The sequence below is a fragment of the Zea mays genome, chromosome 3, assembly GCF_902167145.1.
Source record: "Zea mays cultivar B73 chromosome 3, Zm-B73-REFERENCE-NAM-5.0, whole genome shotgun sequence".
In the NCBI taxonomy this organism is placed as follows: domain Eukaryota; kingdom Viridiplantae; phylum Streptophyta; class Magnoliopsida; order Poales; family Poaceae; genus Zea; species Zea mays.
Window position 1 is genome coordinate 228,192,935 of NC_050098.1, and position 17,344 is coordinate 228,210,278.

Genomic DNA, 17,344 nt, shown 5'->3' on the forward strand with positions numbered 1-17,344 from the left:
TTCCTCAAACCAAACACCCCATAAAAATACAAAGTATGCAAAATGAGAAGCAAGGGGTTGAAGGGTAAACCAGGTGCAAAATATCCTAAATTGTAAACTGCATTTTCACATATGGGATACTTTAACATGACTTAAGGGAGTAGCATTATAGGACACACGGATACACACAGTTGCATTCAACCTGAAACATGCGAAGCAGCAAATTCAGTTATCATATATACGCGATGGTTGCTATACCTGTAAGTTTCAGTTGGCTTGTATCTGAAACCTGTACCTGTATCTGCGATGGCTTGCTTGTATGTACCGCAACACTCAGGCAACGAAGGGTGGAGACGTGGCCAGTGTTAGGGAGGAGGGCCACGCAGGCAGGAAGGTGCTGGCCAAGGGCACCTGAGGTGTGCATTGAGGGTGAGGGGTAGTCCCTGAACACCGTGGGGAGGGGCGGGCAGCGAGTGAAGTGAGATGCGCCAGATGCAGAGCAAGATCAAGGGCGGGCAGCGGCGACAACGACCAAGGGGCAAGGGCGGCCGGTGGCGATCGCTCGCTCCGGTGGAGAAGCCAGGAGCCAGTTGGCCAGGGTGTTTTAAAAAAACACCAGGGTAAGAGCGCGAGCCCCACAAGGCAGAGCGCGGCATACAGGGGAGGGCAGGCAGCACTGGGCATGCGCCGAGGCGGCTTTCGCAGGGAGGCGGGGGGCACAAGGATGGTCATACACAATGGATTGTTTGGATGCGGCGGCGCATGGTCTCGGAATGCTCAAGTCAACAGCATGGACTTTGTACACTGCACCTGCGTCCTTTACTCCTTTGTTTGTGGCCAAGACCCATACCAAGACCGGCTACATATACACGATACAGCTCGAGCCGGTGACGACGAGAGCATGGAGGTCCAGGTCCAGCAGAGAGGATCCCCTGCCCCTGCGGCGGAGCTGGAGGTCTCCCTCCGCGAGTTCACCCTGTCGGACGCGGACGCGGAGGCGTTCATGTCGTGGGCGTCCGACCCTCGCGTGGTCCGCTTCCAGCGCCGCGACGCCTACGAGCACGTGGACCAGGCCCGCCGCTACATCGCCGACCACGTCCTGCCGCACCCGTGGTACCGCGCCATCTGCGCCGGCGCGGGCGCGCCCCTCCCCGTGGTGGGTTCCATCTCAGTGAAGGCCGGGCCCGCCGAGGACGGGCGGCTGTTCAGGGCGTCCGTGGGGTACCGCCTGGCGCACGCGCACTGGGGGCGGGGCATCGCGACGCGCGCGGTGCGAGCGGCGGCCGCGGCCGTTTTCACGGCGTGGCCCTGGCTGCTGCGGCTGGAGGCCGTGGCGGACGTGGACAACCCGGCGTCGCAGCGCGTGCTGGAGAAGGCCGGGTTCGCCAGGGAGGGCGTGCTGCGGAAGTACGTCCTGCTCAAGGGCCGGCCCAGGGACATGGTCATGTTCAGCATCGTCGTCGAGACGGAGCAGGACAATCCGGATGGGCTGTAGATCGTGGGCCGCGATGCTATGGGCTCCTGGCCTTTCGCTGCTGCGTAACGTTCCAGGCAGCCATGTATCATGTACTGTATGTATGATGATAGTATACCACTGTGTGTATGTGATAATCTGGAAAGGAAATAGGAAAATGAATAATCGTACCAGTACCACCGTGGGAATTGGAAAGTCAAAAGAAGAGCAGGATAAAGATAATTGTGAAGGAAGAACCAAACCGTCTACGAGGCAAAGCGTGGAGACCAACACTCGTAGTAATAAACAATGCCATGTCAGGACAAATCGCAATCAGAGGTAGCATCGGTCCACCATCCTCCGATTACAGAAAACACTATGATGATTAGGGGGTTGATGATTATGGGCAAAGAATGAATTTGATTTTGAGAAACGCACTATTGTCTTAGGGTCTGTTTGGTAGAGCTCCCCTTGCCCCTGATAATTGTCTAAAAGTGATTCTGTACGAATAAACTCTTTGGAGGAAGTGAATCAGTCGAAGAAATTAGTTAAGCTCCTAACATTTTAGTTCATTCTAGAGAATCAACCCTACGACAACACTCTAGGAGCTCTACCAAACATGCCAATCTTGTATTTAGCTCTATAGATTATTTATTTATTCGTTAACTTGCAGCTATTATTTTCAGGTATATTTCTTCCTCCAGCATCTGTTTTGATATGTGCTGTTGTTTTATTTATAGAAAAAGTGGAAATGTTGAGTTTAATTTTGCAATAATGTTCTAAGCAGAGGCATCCATATTTGATGCACTACTCTAAGCTATTTTTAAAATTAGTCACGCTTTCATTCTTATACCCCTCCACTCTGTGTTCATGACTTAGTGGAGTTTTTACCTTCTCTAGCAAATTATGGTAATAGAGTACTCATATTTAGTCAGTGGACCACGATGCTTGATATCCTTGAATGGGCACCGGAAATAATAGGAGTTACATGTGGACCACGATGATCGATGTCGCGATCTCCAAGCTGGAGAGCGAAACAGGGGAGAACCTGATGCTCACCGAAATTGTCGGCCTTGAACAAATTGCAGAGGTATACTCTTGTTCACCACCACAAAAAAAATTCAAAGCAATACCAAATCGTCTCTTGGTAATGTAATCTTGCAGGTGATGAGTCGGTGGACGGGTATTCCGGTGACTCGGCTTGGCTATAACGACAAAGAGAGGCTGGTCGTCCTTGCCGACAGGCTTCACCAGAAGCTGGTCGGCCAAACAGATGTTGAGAAGGGTGGCCATCGCATTGCCACCGTTGATGTACCTATCAAATGGCCGGAAGGACGGAGAGACCATCTTCCCCAATGCAGAGGTTATTACGTGTCCTTCCTGTGTTTACTCTCCTAGAGCATCTCCAAGAGCTCCCTAGAAGTCTCCCATAAATCAGTTTTTTGGGAAAACCACAAAAACGTGTCTCCAACAGTCCCCTAAAGCGCTCCCAACTTTTTTATAGTCCTTAAAACTCTCTCATTTGTAGATACAAATGAGAGGTTTTTGGGCTTCCCAGAAACAAACTGCCGCTTTAAGGGATCTGTTAGAGAAATGTTTAAAATTTACCCCTACTAATTATTTAGATGTCCCTTAAAACTGATTTTGAGGAGTCATTTTCTGGAGAACTTTTGGAGATGCTCTTAAGAATGCAGGTTGTAATGACTTCAACATTCTATAGGGGAAGTTATTTGCATCGTGACTGTTATACACATTGTATGCTTTTTACGGTGCACTTGCATCCATCACTATTTTACTATGTCCCTACTTCTTTTTATACTTTTTCTCTTAATATATCATCGAACACAAAAACAAACAAACATAAGAATACTGACATTTTATCGAATATTTTGTAGACCGTCGCAACGCACGGTCACCGAACTAGTAGATAGTAGAGATTACTACTCCTATAATGATCAGCACACCACCACCGGCTGGCAGCATCGAACCAGGTGCGTGGTAGTATCTGATGTGCGCTCCATTATTATATTATCCCATTGCTTGCCAATAAACTTGTTCAGTTTCTTGGTTGTTAGTACGAGTATAATTGGCAACCATACCTAAGGGTGGACTACGTACCGCGTAGACTAGCGTCCGTGAATCCATGCGTTTATACAGACAAACACACTCCAGTATGTTTGAGCCGTGGAGCATTTTGCCAACCATACCTAGCTGCTTTATTAATTAAGCAGTGAGTAGGCACAGCCGCACAGCACAGGCTGGCGGTGCAACGCCTCCCCTCCCGTGTTTCAAGGCAGGACGGGCCTCAATTAACGGGCGAAACGGCTTAACGCGTCAGATTGGGTGGACCCTATATCTCTATCTCTACTAACTATTAAGGGGGCAGTGTAGACTGCCCCCGCTCCCTACCGCACGCGCCAGCAAAAATCCCCCCGCAACCGCCTCCCGCACCTCATGCCCGCGCGCCGCAGCCGCCGCGAATCCAGCTCCAGCACGCCCATGCCAGCGCTCGCAATGGCGCACGCCCGCGCCAGCGATCCGCCCGCGCACCGCAATCGCCGCCACGAACGCGCAATCCCCGCCCGCCCGCCATGTTCTCGCAGTGGATGTCACTGTACCGCACGAGCGTGACCTTGCCCGCGACGTCGACCCCGCGGGAGGCGAGGTAAGCATAATCCTCGTTGTGGCCGTAGTTGGCGTAGACGACCTCGGCGTTGTCGGAGCCGGATCCCGAGTAGGCGAAGTACGTCGGGAGGACCTCCGCGGAGGCCTCAGCGTACGGGTCACCTTTATAGGTCTCATGCACCAAGGGGAACGGCCTGGCGGCAAGGCCGGGTGCCGCGGCGAGGGAGAGGGAGCGGTGTGGACGGGGTAGGAGAGGAGAACCGAGTAAGGGGTGATGTGTGCTGGGAAGGAGAGGGAGGAGAAGGCGTGGAGCACGTAGCGGGCGGCGGCCGCGTTGGCCTCGATGCCAGCAACGTGGGGGCGGAGGGTGAGCGCGCGTTGGTGGGCCGCCGCGGTGGCGTTGGAACCGAGGGAGAGGAATAGTGTGCTTTCGACGTCGCCGTCGATGCTGACGCCGACGTCGTTCCCCGCCTCTCCGCTCACCAGTACAACCAACTCCTCCACCTCCTCGCACATCAACGTGTCACGCCGTCGGTCTGTGGCCGCCAACACCGCCAAGGCAATCGAGTGCGTCGCTGATGGCCGCCATCTCCGCCTTCGCCGCCTCCGTCTCCTAGAAGATTCCGCGCAGGCGCTCGTCCGTGACACACGAAGAAGATAATCACAAAGATAATCACAAAAGAGATAATCACAAAGATCGAAGAAGCTGCAAAGCCGCTTGGCTTTGATGTTCAGAAGAAAAAATACAAGGTATTTCCTACTGAAGTTTGTTATGTACAATATTCATCTTGTTGCTTTCGACCTATGTTGTAAAATTTTGGCTGGAATATCTAGATAGTAAGTAGAACTCTTACTGCCATCTTCCACACACCTTAGATCTGAATAAGGCTGTGTCTGCTCTTTCCAGATGCGGATGGAGAACCCGAAAGTAGGTAGAAAGGGCAATCTGAATGTTGCAACTGAGGTAGCTGAAAACATCAACTTGACAAATATCAAGATTGCTGAAGCATCGAAAGAGAATAACTCAATTCCTTTCTGTTTGTGCATGCCAACTCTTAGGTCTTCCAAATAGCCCCATCCCTACATGTAGTCGAGCTAAAGAAGGCGAAGGGGGACACTCTGAGTTCCAAAAGGTACGGTCTCTACTAATCCTGCCACACGACGGTTCTCTGTATGATTTAACATTGGCACATTGTACTAATACCCAAAATTAACTGTATTGTAATTGTAAAACAGTTCTACAGAAGCCTGTCGACCCAGCTGAAGGATGTTGTGTGGAAGTGCGACAGCGAGGTGGGCGGCAACAGCACGGCAGCATGAAAGCGCCCTTTGAACTTTCCACTGGACGGCACCAGTTTTCCTTTGTACATAGCTTCTCTTTCGTATGATCATGTGTCCATTGCAGAGTCAGTTTTGCAACAAGTTCTTTGGTTTATTTGTTGACGGCGAGTAAGCCCGGTGAAACAACCGCCCTGGAGGCTGTTGTGGATGAGCTTACTGGCGTGTTTAGTTCGTTTCACGATCGGGAGGTTGAATGGAATGGGAACCACAATCAAGGATGTAGTAGTTTGTGTAGTAACGAGGTATCGAGGTAGATACATCAGATGGTGTAAGGGAGTACCAGCTGTTAGTTCATGGCTTCAAGCTTAGCCCCCCTTCAATTTGTTTGATGATGTATTACTTCACAATAAACATTATTACTTAGATGTATGAGGTGAGCACACTTGGTCTTTTGTCCTCTTTGTGCTATTTTGCGTGATAATTGAATTTTAGCAGGGGCGGATTCAGGTGGTTGCGTGTTAATTGAGTTTTAGATGTATTATTCTTTTCAAACAAGGTACTATTGGCAGATAGCAAAGTTTTATCACTAACCATCACATGCTTAAAATGCATATCATCCATTTCATACAGTTCATACATTCTGGAGATGGATAGGTTCTCTTTGGGAAGGCAAACAACAGGATATGCTAAGAGCTTCTGCTTTCATCAAGTGTGCTGACATTTTCATCTCCATCTTCTTCACTGATGGACGGGCATCAGATGCACTGTCCAGCGCATCGTCAGATCCAACCAAATTGCTCTCAACCTTTGTCTTGAGCAACGACCTTGTAAACCTTCTCTGAGGCTTCTCCAGGAGCAAAGCAAAATCAAATGAGGTATCCTTGCTGCCATCTGGTGTTGCCTGACTTTCACAAGCTGCAGACTCTTCTTTGTTTGGCTCATGATTCTTGAGCAGCAATCGAGTGAAGCGTCTTGCAGGCTTGAGCTCGGCAGTAGCCACAGGTGTGGCAATGTCCTCAGCTAGCATAACAGTGGACATCAATACATTGTCAATGGCTTGCTGCTGTAGACTTGCTCCACTTGAGTTTGAGTTATCACACTGTTCATTTCCAGCTACAACGGTTGATCCAGCTGCAATGCTGGTTTCCAGCAAAGTTGGTTCTACTGCTGCAGTATCAGCCACAGTCAGCTTTGATGTTGTATCCTCCATGCCCACATTGAACTTTGATGCACCATCCTTTGTGGCCACATTCGGCTTTGCAATCACTTCCATTGTGGAGTCATCTGCTGCACTATTTTCTGATGCGAGCAGATTCGGGTTGGCGATCACTTTCACTGTCGAGACCTCTGTTGCTGTTGCACACCCTATTGCAGTCTCAGAGTGCGATGGTTGGGGGATTCCAGCATCGTTTGTGGGATGAGCTCTTGATCGGCATTGGAATCGGATCGGTGGTCAGAGGCAGTGGGAGGATTAGATCCATGGAGCGGTTGGATGATGTCACAGAGGGGCTGGTTAGGCGGCTCGGCGTCGATAGGCGGCATGGGCGGGGAGATGAGATCGGCTGCGGAGGCGAGGCCGAGGGGGGCGGATCTCTTGCGCCTCTTGGGAGATGCTGATGCCAATGGGTTCGGAAGGGAAGAGATGGGGCGGCCGGAGCGCGTGCGGCCGGGGGAGGCCGAGATCTCGGACAGGGACTAGAGCGCGAAGGCGAGCTCGCGCTTCATAGCCCGTGGCGACGGCGGCGGCGATGAGGCACAGGTCATGAGATGAGAAAGGGAGAGGATTAGGCAGCGAAACGATTAGGATTGCATGGGTTCCGCTCTATTGCTGCTTGCTAGGGTTTGGAGCACGGGGTGACGGGGTTGGGAATTGGGACTTGGGGGGGAGGGAAGGAGGGTGGGATCGGAGAAGACGACGATGAGGCCGAGAAATAACCAATCGCCCGCTGCAGCATTTACTTTCTTTATTAAATTACTAGGTATATGCTCGTGCGTTGCTACGGAGTCAATATTATAAAACACGATATTTTTTACATATCAATGTGTTTTCCGCGACACAGAATCAACAGAGTTTATAATCGTGACAATCCCAACGGTAATTATTGTGTTCTTAGCTCCCCACCCCCTAGAATATGTACTCCCTTGAAGGTAATATTTTACCGCTATCTTTTGCACTGGTATTTTTCAGGTGATGGCAATCAGTGAGTCATCAAGATTGCATTCTTCGTTGCAAAAGGAAAGTGTTCCTATAAGGAGACTCATTGTGAACCAAGTTCTGCCACCTTCAACATCGGACTGTAGATTCTGTGCTATAAAAAGAAAGGTACAAATGATATGGCACCGACAGTTTAAATTTTCAGTTAATACCTGGTTCTTGTAAAAACCACTAGCCTGCAGGAAAAGTTATGCATCTTATTTTCTTCACGCAGGATCAAACGCATGCATTGGATATGATACGGACTGGCCTAGAGTTAAAAGGTTTGAATATTATCCAAGCACCTCTTGTGGACATGGAGATTAGAGGTGTTCTGGCTCACAATTTTTTGGGTGATATACTGTGGAAGTAACTTCAGTTATGGGAAACAGGATCGCTTATAAGGGTGCTTAATTGGCCAATATCACTGTTAGCCTTCTGCACAATTGCACTGCTCTGCAACTAGCAATCTGTGGGCTCTTCTGGTTGTTTCCAGCTAACAATTGCACAATAAGCTTAAGTTGTTTCCAGCTACAATACAGCACAACACATTCTCCATGGTGCGTTAAATCTGAGTAGAAAGCACTGAATTGGAGGGTTTTGCTGCACTCCTGCACTAGCATTTGATGACTTGTTACTCTTGGCAGTGATGCAGATTGGATTTAGCCCTAAATTAGGCTAATTGAAGTGAAATGATGTAATATGTAGAATGATGATTAATGTTTCTGCATATTAATGAATTTTATTATAATATGTTGCCGCCGTAACAACGTACGGGCATACAGCTAGTAATATAATACTCCTACTAATGATCATATGTTGAGCTGGCCGGCATGTTTGCTTGACTTTAATTTATACTGATTTCTACTACTTCTACGATTGATTTAGGGCAAATGATTGTATTTGAAACTTTGAGACATAAATTAGTTGATCGAGGAAACTAGAGAGAGCAAAGAGGGTGTGGATTCCCACTATGCGCGTGAGCAATACTGGAATGCATGCAGACGAGCTAGGAGATCGGTTGTTGCCTGCACGTCGTCGATATCGCACTCCAGCTGTTCGTTTTCGGTATACCACCGGTACGGTCCAGCAAAACCGTGCATCCCTACAACGCGTATTCGTCCCCGATAGTTGTAGTCTGTCCTTGTAAAAGAACCCAAAAAAAAACAAGAAGAAGAAGAATAGTTGCATCATGCATTGAATTTTATTTTAGTTTTTTTAAAAGTATTTCTAAAATTAACACTAGATTTAAAAAAACATAACCTGTTTAATTAACCGCATCAATCTTTATGGTATGGTATGGCTAAACCGAACTGCAGCATCGCCTTTATCTACCGCTGGTCGCCTACCAACTAGAGAAGGCTAGCCGCGCGTTGACATGTGACGTGGCACCCCTCCACGCTATTGGCTTGGGTGAGGCAGCGTCGCAGAGAGCCGCGTAACAACCTCCTCTCTTCTTCCTCTAGCCACACTACAGCGACGGGTCCAGGAAATGGAGGATGGGTATTCAGAATTTTAGTGGACATATTTTTTTAATAGCTTAAATTTGTTATTTATGGGGTACGGATAATTATCCATATATAATATAATTTGTTATCCACAGATATGAGTATTAATATAATAAGATATCTATTGGTAAATTTTTCATGGATATGGATATTCCGTATCCATAACTGTTACTCGATAGGTATATGACATGAGTACAAATCTATACCTACGAACGTATATGAGTATAGGTATGGATTGAATTTTGTCTCGTAATTATGGATTTGTAAACTATATATTCGTGTCCCAACCACGTGATTGCTATCCCTAGTCACATGGTAGGGAAATGAAAAAGACCATCAAAAAGCTAAGCTTGGGCCAAATAGCTGTAAAACGGTGTTATTTTATGTTTTTACAATATTTCAGTGCATAGATATAATATGTATATATATACACAAATTTTGTTGCCAAAAAATAATGGGTATTCAATTGAATACCCTTGCTTCTACATGGGCCTGCCCCTGCACGCTACGTCATCGTCCACCCATCTGTCTCCTCCCTCGTCTCTTGGGTCTATCCCTCGCTCCTTTGCTCCCTCTCAAAACCCCCGAATGGGTACTGGTGCCCTGTGCCAGACTCTGATGGCAACGGCGGCCATCTTCGGATCAAGTTCATCATAACTGAACCAATTCATATTTGAGATGCCCTTCCTTTTGCTACTAGTGAATATTTTTCCCTTGAATTGAACTTGATGCCTTCTTTGTTGAGCTTATTTACCATCTTAGTTGCCTTCTTCAACTAGACTGCTAGCTTCACATCATTATCTTCCATCATCACTTTAGCTCTCAAAATCTTGCCCTTCTCCTCATGGTTGGCCATGAGATCTAGGTCTTTGTTCTTGTTTGATGAGGAGTCATCTTGAGTAGATATGCATGTATATTGATCTTTCCCAATATTTATGAGTAACTTAATAACATATATAAAGGAACAACAATTAAAATATTTACAAACAATTACTTATGTTAAAATGATTGTATGTGTAGAATCAACAAACACTTGTCTTTGGATGCCTCAATTGAGACATATGGACGCTCACCAATAGCTTAGGACAAACAAATGCATCCTTGCAAAGCACATTCGAGTACAAATGTTTGGTACACACCCCTGTTTTTGCTACTTTTGTTCGTACCACATGTCTGACATCTATGAAAATAGAGGGGTTTAAGCAAAGTTTAAAATAGCCAGCTATAGCGTATCCCGATATATCCTTTTAACAGCGAAAAGTTACACTGTTTAGCTCGATATATCCCTGTACATCCAGCTATATCACGATATATCTCGATATTTGCACTTTTTGGAAGTGTGGGGGATAAACTCCTTTTCTTGTTATTAAAAACATTGGTTTTAAGGAAACAAATATCTTTACCTTATACAACAATCTAAAGGTTTCAAATTAATATAGATGTATAACCTAATATACTAACAAGATAATTAAACTAAAGCTAAATTTAAACCCAAAGATTATTACTTACAAACTAAAAAATCTAAAGATAATGACCAAATTTAACCTAAAGATAACGTGCCAACTTAAATTTCTAATGATATGACTAACCTACACATAAAGCACATGCAATTATATTCAACTAAAGCTTTGTGACGTATTCAAACTACTTAGACTCCTTTACATCTCTATCCAAATATATTCTCTTTAAACCATAACAATTAATGGTAATCTTCAAATCCACCTTAGAAATAAGAAATAAGAGTGCCATTACCTTGCCTATACTTACAAAAAATTGGGGGTCAACTTCTTGTCCCGATGAATGATGCGGTCAAGTAAGATGTCAGTCGACAAGAAGAAAGGAGAGGGAGAGAAAAGAAAGAAAGGAGGGGGTGAAGATGAAAATGACTCTACATTCACTTGCCACGCCAAATACGATAGTTAGCGTGTCTAAGTCGGTGAGACGACAAGGGGTACCACACTACCGACTAGGGGCGCGACTGGTCGGCTAAACAACCACACTAGACGGATCAATGTGACAATTCGATTTGGTTGTGCCAGAGAGGTTGACACGGTAAAACAGTTTATTTCTAAAAAAATCTCTGATATTATTTTTAAAATATTTTAAAAAGAGTTCAAATAAAAAAATACACCCTCCGTCCCAAAATATTTGTCGCTATGGTATGCAGGTCGTTCAAATTTTCTCAAATTTAACTATAATTATAGAGAATATTAGCAACATTTGTATCTCCAAATAATTTCACTAAAAATAGATTCAAATATTTATCTAATACTAATTGTGTACTATAAATATTAACATTTTCTTATATGTTTGGTTAAAGTTAAAAATGACTTTTCGAAAAATGGGAAGGAAGAACATTTTGGAACCGAGGAGTACATGCATTCGCCGTATGAAAATGGATGCCAATCATTCGCTACTTCAAAACACCCAGCTCAATCCAGGTCGTGGAAGCCAACTCCTGTCCGGCAGACGCCAGTCAATGGGTGACGCTGGCCGCCGATCACGCGGACACGCAACCAACCCACCCTGCATCGCAGCCGTCCATCCCCTCCGCCCTGCACCGCACTATTCTATTGATCTATTCCCGCGCGCCTCCCTCAATCCCGCGAGGCCGCGATATCATATAGCCGCTCCCCTTCCGGTGTTTTTTCCCATTCCACTCCGCGCCACTCCCAATGCGCGCGCCGCGATGACGACGCCACCGCGCAACGCGACCCTCCCCGTCCTCCTTGTCCTCCTCCTGCTCGCGCCGCACCTCCTCGCCACAGCGCCGGCGTTTGCTAGCCGCGGCCTCAGCGCGTCCGACGCCGCCCACATCCGGAGGCGCCAGCTGCTGCAGTACCACGGCGGCGGCGCCGGCAATGGCAGCGGCGTGGTCGTCGACCCGTCCTACGCGTTCCCGAACCCGCGCCTCCGCGACGCGTACGTGGCGCTGCAGGCGTGGAGGCGCGCCATCCTCTCCGACCCGCACAACGTGACGGGCTCGTGGACGGGCCCCGACGTGTGCGCCTACGCCGGCGTCTACTGCGCGCCCTCGCCGCAGGACCCCGACCTCACCGTCGTCGCCTCCGTCGACCTCAACCACGCCGACCTCGCCGGACACCTCCCGGAGGAGCTGGGCCTGCTCGCTGACCTCGCCGTTCTCCACCTCAACTCCAACCGCTTCTGCGGCCTCGTGCCCCGGTCGCTGGACAAGCTCCACGCGCTCCACGAGCTCGACCTCAGCAACAACCGCCTCGTCGGCGCCTTCCCCGACGTCGTGCTCCGCCTGCCCAGCCTCAGATACCTCGACCTGCGCTTCAACGACTTCGAGGGACCCGTGCCCAGCGAGCTCTTCGACCGACCGCTCGACGCCATCTTCATCAACTCCAACCGATTCCGTTTCCAGATCCCCGACAACTTCGGCAACTCGCCGGCCTCCGTGCTCGTGCTCGCCAACAACGACTTCGGCGGCTGCCTCCCGGCCTCCGTCGCCAACATGTCGTCCACGCTCAACGAGATCATCCTCATGAACACGGGGCTCAAGTCCTGCGTGCCGCCGGAGCTCGGCGCGCTCATGGGCCTCACCGTGCTCGACCTCAGCTTCAACAAGCTGATGGGCGCCATCCCCGACGAGCTCGCGCGCCTCCACAGCATCGAGCAGCTCGACCTCGGCCACAACCGCCTCGTCGGCGACGTGCCGGAGGAGATCTGCCGCCTGCCGCACCTCCAGAACTTCACCTATTCCTACAACTTCATCACCGGCGAGCCGCCCGTCTGCCTGCACGTCAAGAGCCTTGACGACCGCCGGAACTGCATCCCCTACCGCCCCGACCAGAGGTCGCCAGAGCAATGCAACTTCTTCAGGAACCACCACCACGTCAACTGCGATGCCTTCAAGTGCAAGAAGTTCATCCTGCCGTCGCCACCCCTGCCGCCACCACCTTCACCTCCTCCGCCGTCTCCTCCTCCACCGTCGCCGTCTCCACCGCCGCCTTCGCCTCCCCCACCATCCCCTCCTCCGCCATCACCATCCCCTCCCCCACCTTCGCCTCCTCCACCATCTCCTCCACCACCTTCACCTCCTCCGCCGTCTCCTCCACCCCCGTCCCCATCCCCTCCTCCTCCTTCTCCCCCACCGCCGTCTCCTCCACCTCCATCCCCATCACCTCCTCCTCCTTCTCCCCCACCGCCGTCGCCACCTCCACCATCTCCATCGCCGCCACCTCCCTACTACGAGGTGTCACCAGAGGAACGGTACCTCTCCCCGCCGCCTCCGGCCTACACCGAGGTCCCGCCGCCGCCCTACTACGAGGTGTCACCGGAGGAGCGTTACCTCTCGCCGCCTCCACCAGCGCACCAGGAGTCGCCACCTCCCATCCACCACGACCCGCCACCTCCACCCTACTACGAAGTGTCTCCGGAGGACCGGTACCTCTCGCCGCCGCCACCACCATCCCCGGCTAGCTTGCCCAAATACGACTACTCGTCGCCTCCACCGCCTTCTTCCCCGCCGTACTCGGAGGTGTCACCTGAGGAGCGGTACCCGTCACCTCCGCCGCCGCCACGGGCATTGCCCAAGCTGCCTGTGTATGACTACTCGTCGCCGCCACCGCCAGCGGCCGCCTGGACACCGTAGTGAAAAAAAAAATTGATTCGTTCGAGGAGATTTTCCGTCCCTTGTGATCATACATTGTTTTAATTTGTTGTGGTAAAAAGAAGATGATACTGAATTGATCCTTTGTTTCATTTCCTCCTCTTGTATCTAAAATTTTCTTCTTGGATCTTTTCGCTACTGATGACGATGATGATTGATCTGGTTCGCGGGTCCGCTGCAAATTCTCCAAATTGCAACTTTGGATTAATTAAGCTATGGAGTATACATAAATTTACTACAAATTGACATTCGATCTTCTTACTAGTTGTTTGCTTCGGTACTCGCATTAGCAGTTTGGTTCGTCGAGAGGCACGTTTAGAAATGTGTTATGTACATGCGCAACAAAACAAGTTACGAAATGGTAAAAACAGATGGCAATTCAGTGGAGACTCGAGAGTGATCGTAGAGTAGTAGAGTCGAATGGAGTCCCGCTTGGTGAGATGCTACTTGCCGCCGCATTGGTTTGAGCTTTGAACGCGGCAGAATCTGCTGGAGCCACGCAATCTGCCAAAAGCTAGTATTGCTCTACTGGCACCGGCGGTAGTAGCTGGAGGAAAGTCAGCTGGAGACAGCACACCAGGACAGCAGGCAGGCGAACGGAACGCGTCATCTCGAGTCGCGGTTGGCAAGGCAACGGCAACATTCATCTGCAGCAGCAGCGTACGACGGCACAAGTGCAGACTGGGCAGAAGTACACAGCTGCTTTGGGACGCGGTTGACATGCATGGAGCGCACGGAAAGACAGACAGGATTCATTCGCAGGCAGAGAGCAAATTTCCTGGAAATGCGCACCGCCCGGGCATCTCGCTAGCTGGACGGGCTCTTTCTGCGGCCAGCTCAAGATGTAGTATTTATTTTTTATTTTTATTGCATTTATCAGTGGAGAGACATCAAAACGATTTTTCAAACACAAGAGACAACTAATAGACTTTATTACACAATAAAGTATGTATAAATATAGTATATTAATAAATACAGAAGCAAATACATTTGTACATTATTAGATCGATAGAACAAATGACGGATCCGCACGGTATAAGGTGAGACATCCGTTGTTACTTGAGTTATGAGCCAGACTCGTCTCTTTACATAGAGACGGCTCCATTTTTTTTTGCAAATCCCTTTAATAGAAACGGCTTGCAACGTTTGACTTAGGGCCTGTTTGTTTACCCCAATAAATTATATAATCTGGATTATTTTAGAGGATTATATAATCTGGATTATATAATTTGGATTATATAATCTGAGTAGTCATGTTTGTTTAACCAGATTATCTGGTGTGTTTCTGTTGGGCGGCGGGCTTCTCCGATCCGATAGGCGCAAAAACGATTCGGTAGATTATAATGGCAATGGTGGGTAATTTCTAGGAAACTTGAAAGGGTAGTGAGGAAGTAGGAAAAAAATAATCTGAAATAAGTACCTCCTCACTTGCTTATGGATTATCATAATCTAAGGGGTTAGATTATATAATCTGGGCAAATAAGCTAGACTGTTTGTTTGTCTCTTAGGATTATTTAATCCAGATTATATAATATGGGGGTAAACAAACAGGCCCTTAAACCCACGTCTTGCGCCGCAGTATGCGTTCACGTTGGCACCAACGGCAACGTGCACCGAACCTTCTCGGCCGTCAGCAGGTAGAGTGGTCGCTACCCACCTTTTGCGAGCCAACGAGATGAGTTGGAGTTCACTCCAACACGTCGGATGACGCCTCTTTTTTTATATATTTTTTTACGAGTTCGGGCTTTTCTGTAAACTGCAACGACGGCAAGAGTAGGCGGTTCTAAAAGTGTAGGCTTTGTAAATGAATTTCTGGTTTCGTTTATCTAACAAAATGGTAGAAACAGGTCCCTCCAGCAAATTGGTTAAACAACTCCTTCAAAAGACATGCTTAACGTAATTTTTGGTAGGAAATCCAATGCCACATTTATCATTTTATACTTGACTAGATATTGAAACATACTTAAAAAAGCTAAAATACCTTACAATTTCAAATGGAGCGAGTGTACCGGCATATCTTAGAGTTCGGCACTGGACGCTAAAGAGACGCATGTTCTAAATACTGATTTGGCGCAGAGACCGCGTTGCGATTAATTTTGAGGTGGTTACCAGCAGTAATCAGCAAGCAAGGGCCCAGGCCCAGGCCCAGCCGCGTGGAGCGTGCACGTGCAGGGCTCGATTCGCTCTGACTTTATGCACTCGCCGCGGTCGTCTCCTCATTTGGTCGTGGTTCTTATTATTACCCGGCCTGGGTCGGTCTTTTGGCGTATCAGCATGGAGGTGTCTGGTGTGTTACATGTGCGCCAGAATTTGCAGTCGGAGCACCATGTGCAGTACGAGCACCATGTGCACTGACCATTATTATCTGTGAACTTGAAATTTGTCTCAGCCTTTTCTTGGGTTTGTACCAAGTAGTCTATCTGGTAACAAGACATGCATGCATAAGCTATTTTAACAATTATGAACACAGGGATACGGCAACAATTTATCATTTTACTACAGTTCTTGATAAAGATAACAATGGCTCCTTCAAACTTGAGTAATAATGGTCTGTTCTTTGTCAACCAAAAGACCAAAGGGGGGATTGGTATCCTAGATTTGAACACTATGAATAATAGAACCCTTCTTAGCAAATGGTTGTACAGAGGGAAGGTGATCCCCTTTCGCCTATCCTTTTTAATATAGTTGTGGATATGCTGGCCATACTAATTAGTAGAGCTAAGGATGCCGACCTCTTTAGGGGGTAATTCCGCATCTTGTGAACGGGGTCCTTCAATATGCAGATGATACTATCATATTTTTGGACAATGATCTGGAAGGAGCTAAGAACCTGAAATTACTGTTTACGGCTTTTGAGCAGCTCTCAGGATTAAAAATTAATTTCAATAAGAGTGAAATATTTTGCTACGGTTCAACAAACGGCTCAAAAATAGAGTACTCACAAATTTTTTGGGTGCGATAAGGGACAACTTCCTTTTAAGTACCTTGGAATTCTTATGCATCATAGAAAGCTTAACAATGCAGACTGGATGGTAATTGAGGAAAGGTTTAAGAAAAGGCTAAATGGCTGGAAATGAAAACTTTTGTCCACTGGGGGGTGTTTGGTCCTCGTTAATTCGATCTTGATGAGTCTTATGATGTTTATATATGCTATCCTTTTTTGAGGTACCTAGAGATGTACTCGCCGGACTGGATAAAATTAGATCCCATTTTTTTGGGACGGGGAGGGTCACAAAAGGAAATACCGACTTACAAAGTGGAACATAGTCTGCTGCCCAAAAGACTTGGGAGGTTTGGGGTCATAGATCTTGACCTCAGAATAAGTGCTTATTGAGTAAATGGATTTTTAAGCAGATTAATGAGGATGGTCTATGGCAAACAATCCTGCAAAATAAATATATGAGAGGAAAAACCTTTACCCAAGTAGAACATATGCATGGTGATTCTCACTTTTGGGTAGGTCTAATGAAGGTTAAACATATGTTCTTGGGTTTAGGGCGTTTCAAGCTCGAGGATGGGACGCAAATTAGATTTTGGGAAGATATATGATGTGGTAATATAGCTTTCAAATACTTATATCCTAACCTTTACGCCATTCTCAGAAAGAAGAAAGCGACTGTTTCGGATGTTTTCAGAACTACACAACTAAATGTGGCTTTTCGAAGGTC

The 17,344-nt window shown here is 47.8% G+C and overlaps 2 protein-coding genes, 1 long non-coding RNA gene and 1 pseudogene across 3 annotated transcripts; 3 read left to right on the plus strand and 1 right to left on the minus strand.

Annotated features, from left to right (window-relative positions):
* Positions 1 to 608: 608 nt before the first annotated feature.
* Positions 609 to 1,629, plus strand: LOC103651557 (uncharacterized N-acetyltransferase YoaA). Its single transcript, XM_008677214.4, has one exon. The coding sequence runs from the start codon at positions 662 to 664 to the stop codon at positions 1,472 to 1,474; it is 813 nt and encodes a 270-aa protein (XP_008675436.1). The 5' UTR covers positions 609 to 661; the 3' UTR covers positions 1,475 to 1,629.
* Positions 1,630 to 4,727: 3,098 nt separating this feature from the next.
* On the plus strand, positions 4,728 to 5,852 carry LOC103651558 (uncharacterized). The gene is made up of 3 exons (XR_002268503.1): positions 4,728 to 4,807; positions 4,965 to 5,190; positions 5,294 to 5,852. It is a non-coding gene; the product is annotated as an uncharacterized lncRNA (long non-coding RNA).
* Positions 5,853 to 5,969: 117 nt separating this feature from the next.
* On the minus strand, positions 5,970 to 7,178 carry LOC103652612 (uncharacterized; annotated as a pseudogene).
* A 4,443-nt stretch (positions 7,179 to 11,621) lies between these two features.
* Positions 11,622 to 13,814, plus strand: LOC100383340 (leucine-rich repeat extensin-like protein 4). The gene has a single exon (XM_020550578.2). It carries the CDS (start codon positions 11,730 to 11,732, stop codon positions 13,656 to 13,658), a length of 1,929 nt encoding a protein of 642 aa, XP_020406167.1. The 5' UTR covers positions 11,622 to 11,729; the 3' UTR covers positions 13,659 to 13,814.
* Positions 13,815 to 17,344: the final 3,530 nt, after the last annotated feature.

Coding starts and splice junctions, on each gene's coding strand:
- LOC103651557 (XM_008677214.4), top strand. CDS start 662: ATGCGCCGAGGCGGCTTTCGCAGGGAGGCGGGGGGCACAAGGATGGTC.
- LOC100383340 (XM_020550578.2), top strand. CDS start 11,730: ATGACGACGCCACCGCGCAACGCGACCCTCCCCGTCCTCCTTGTCCTC.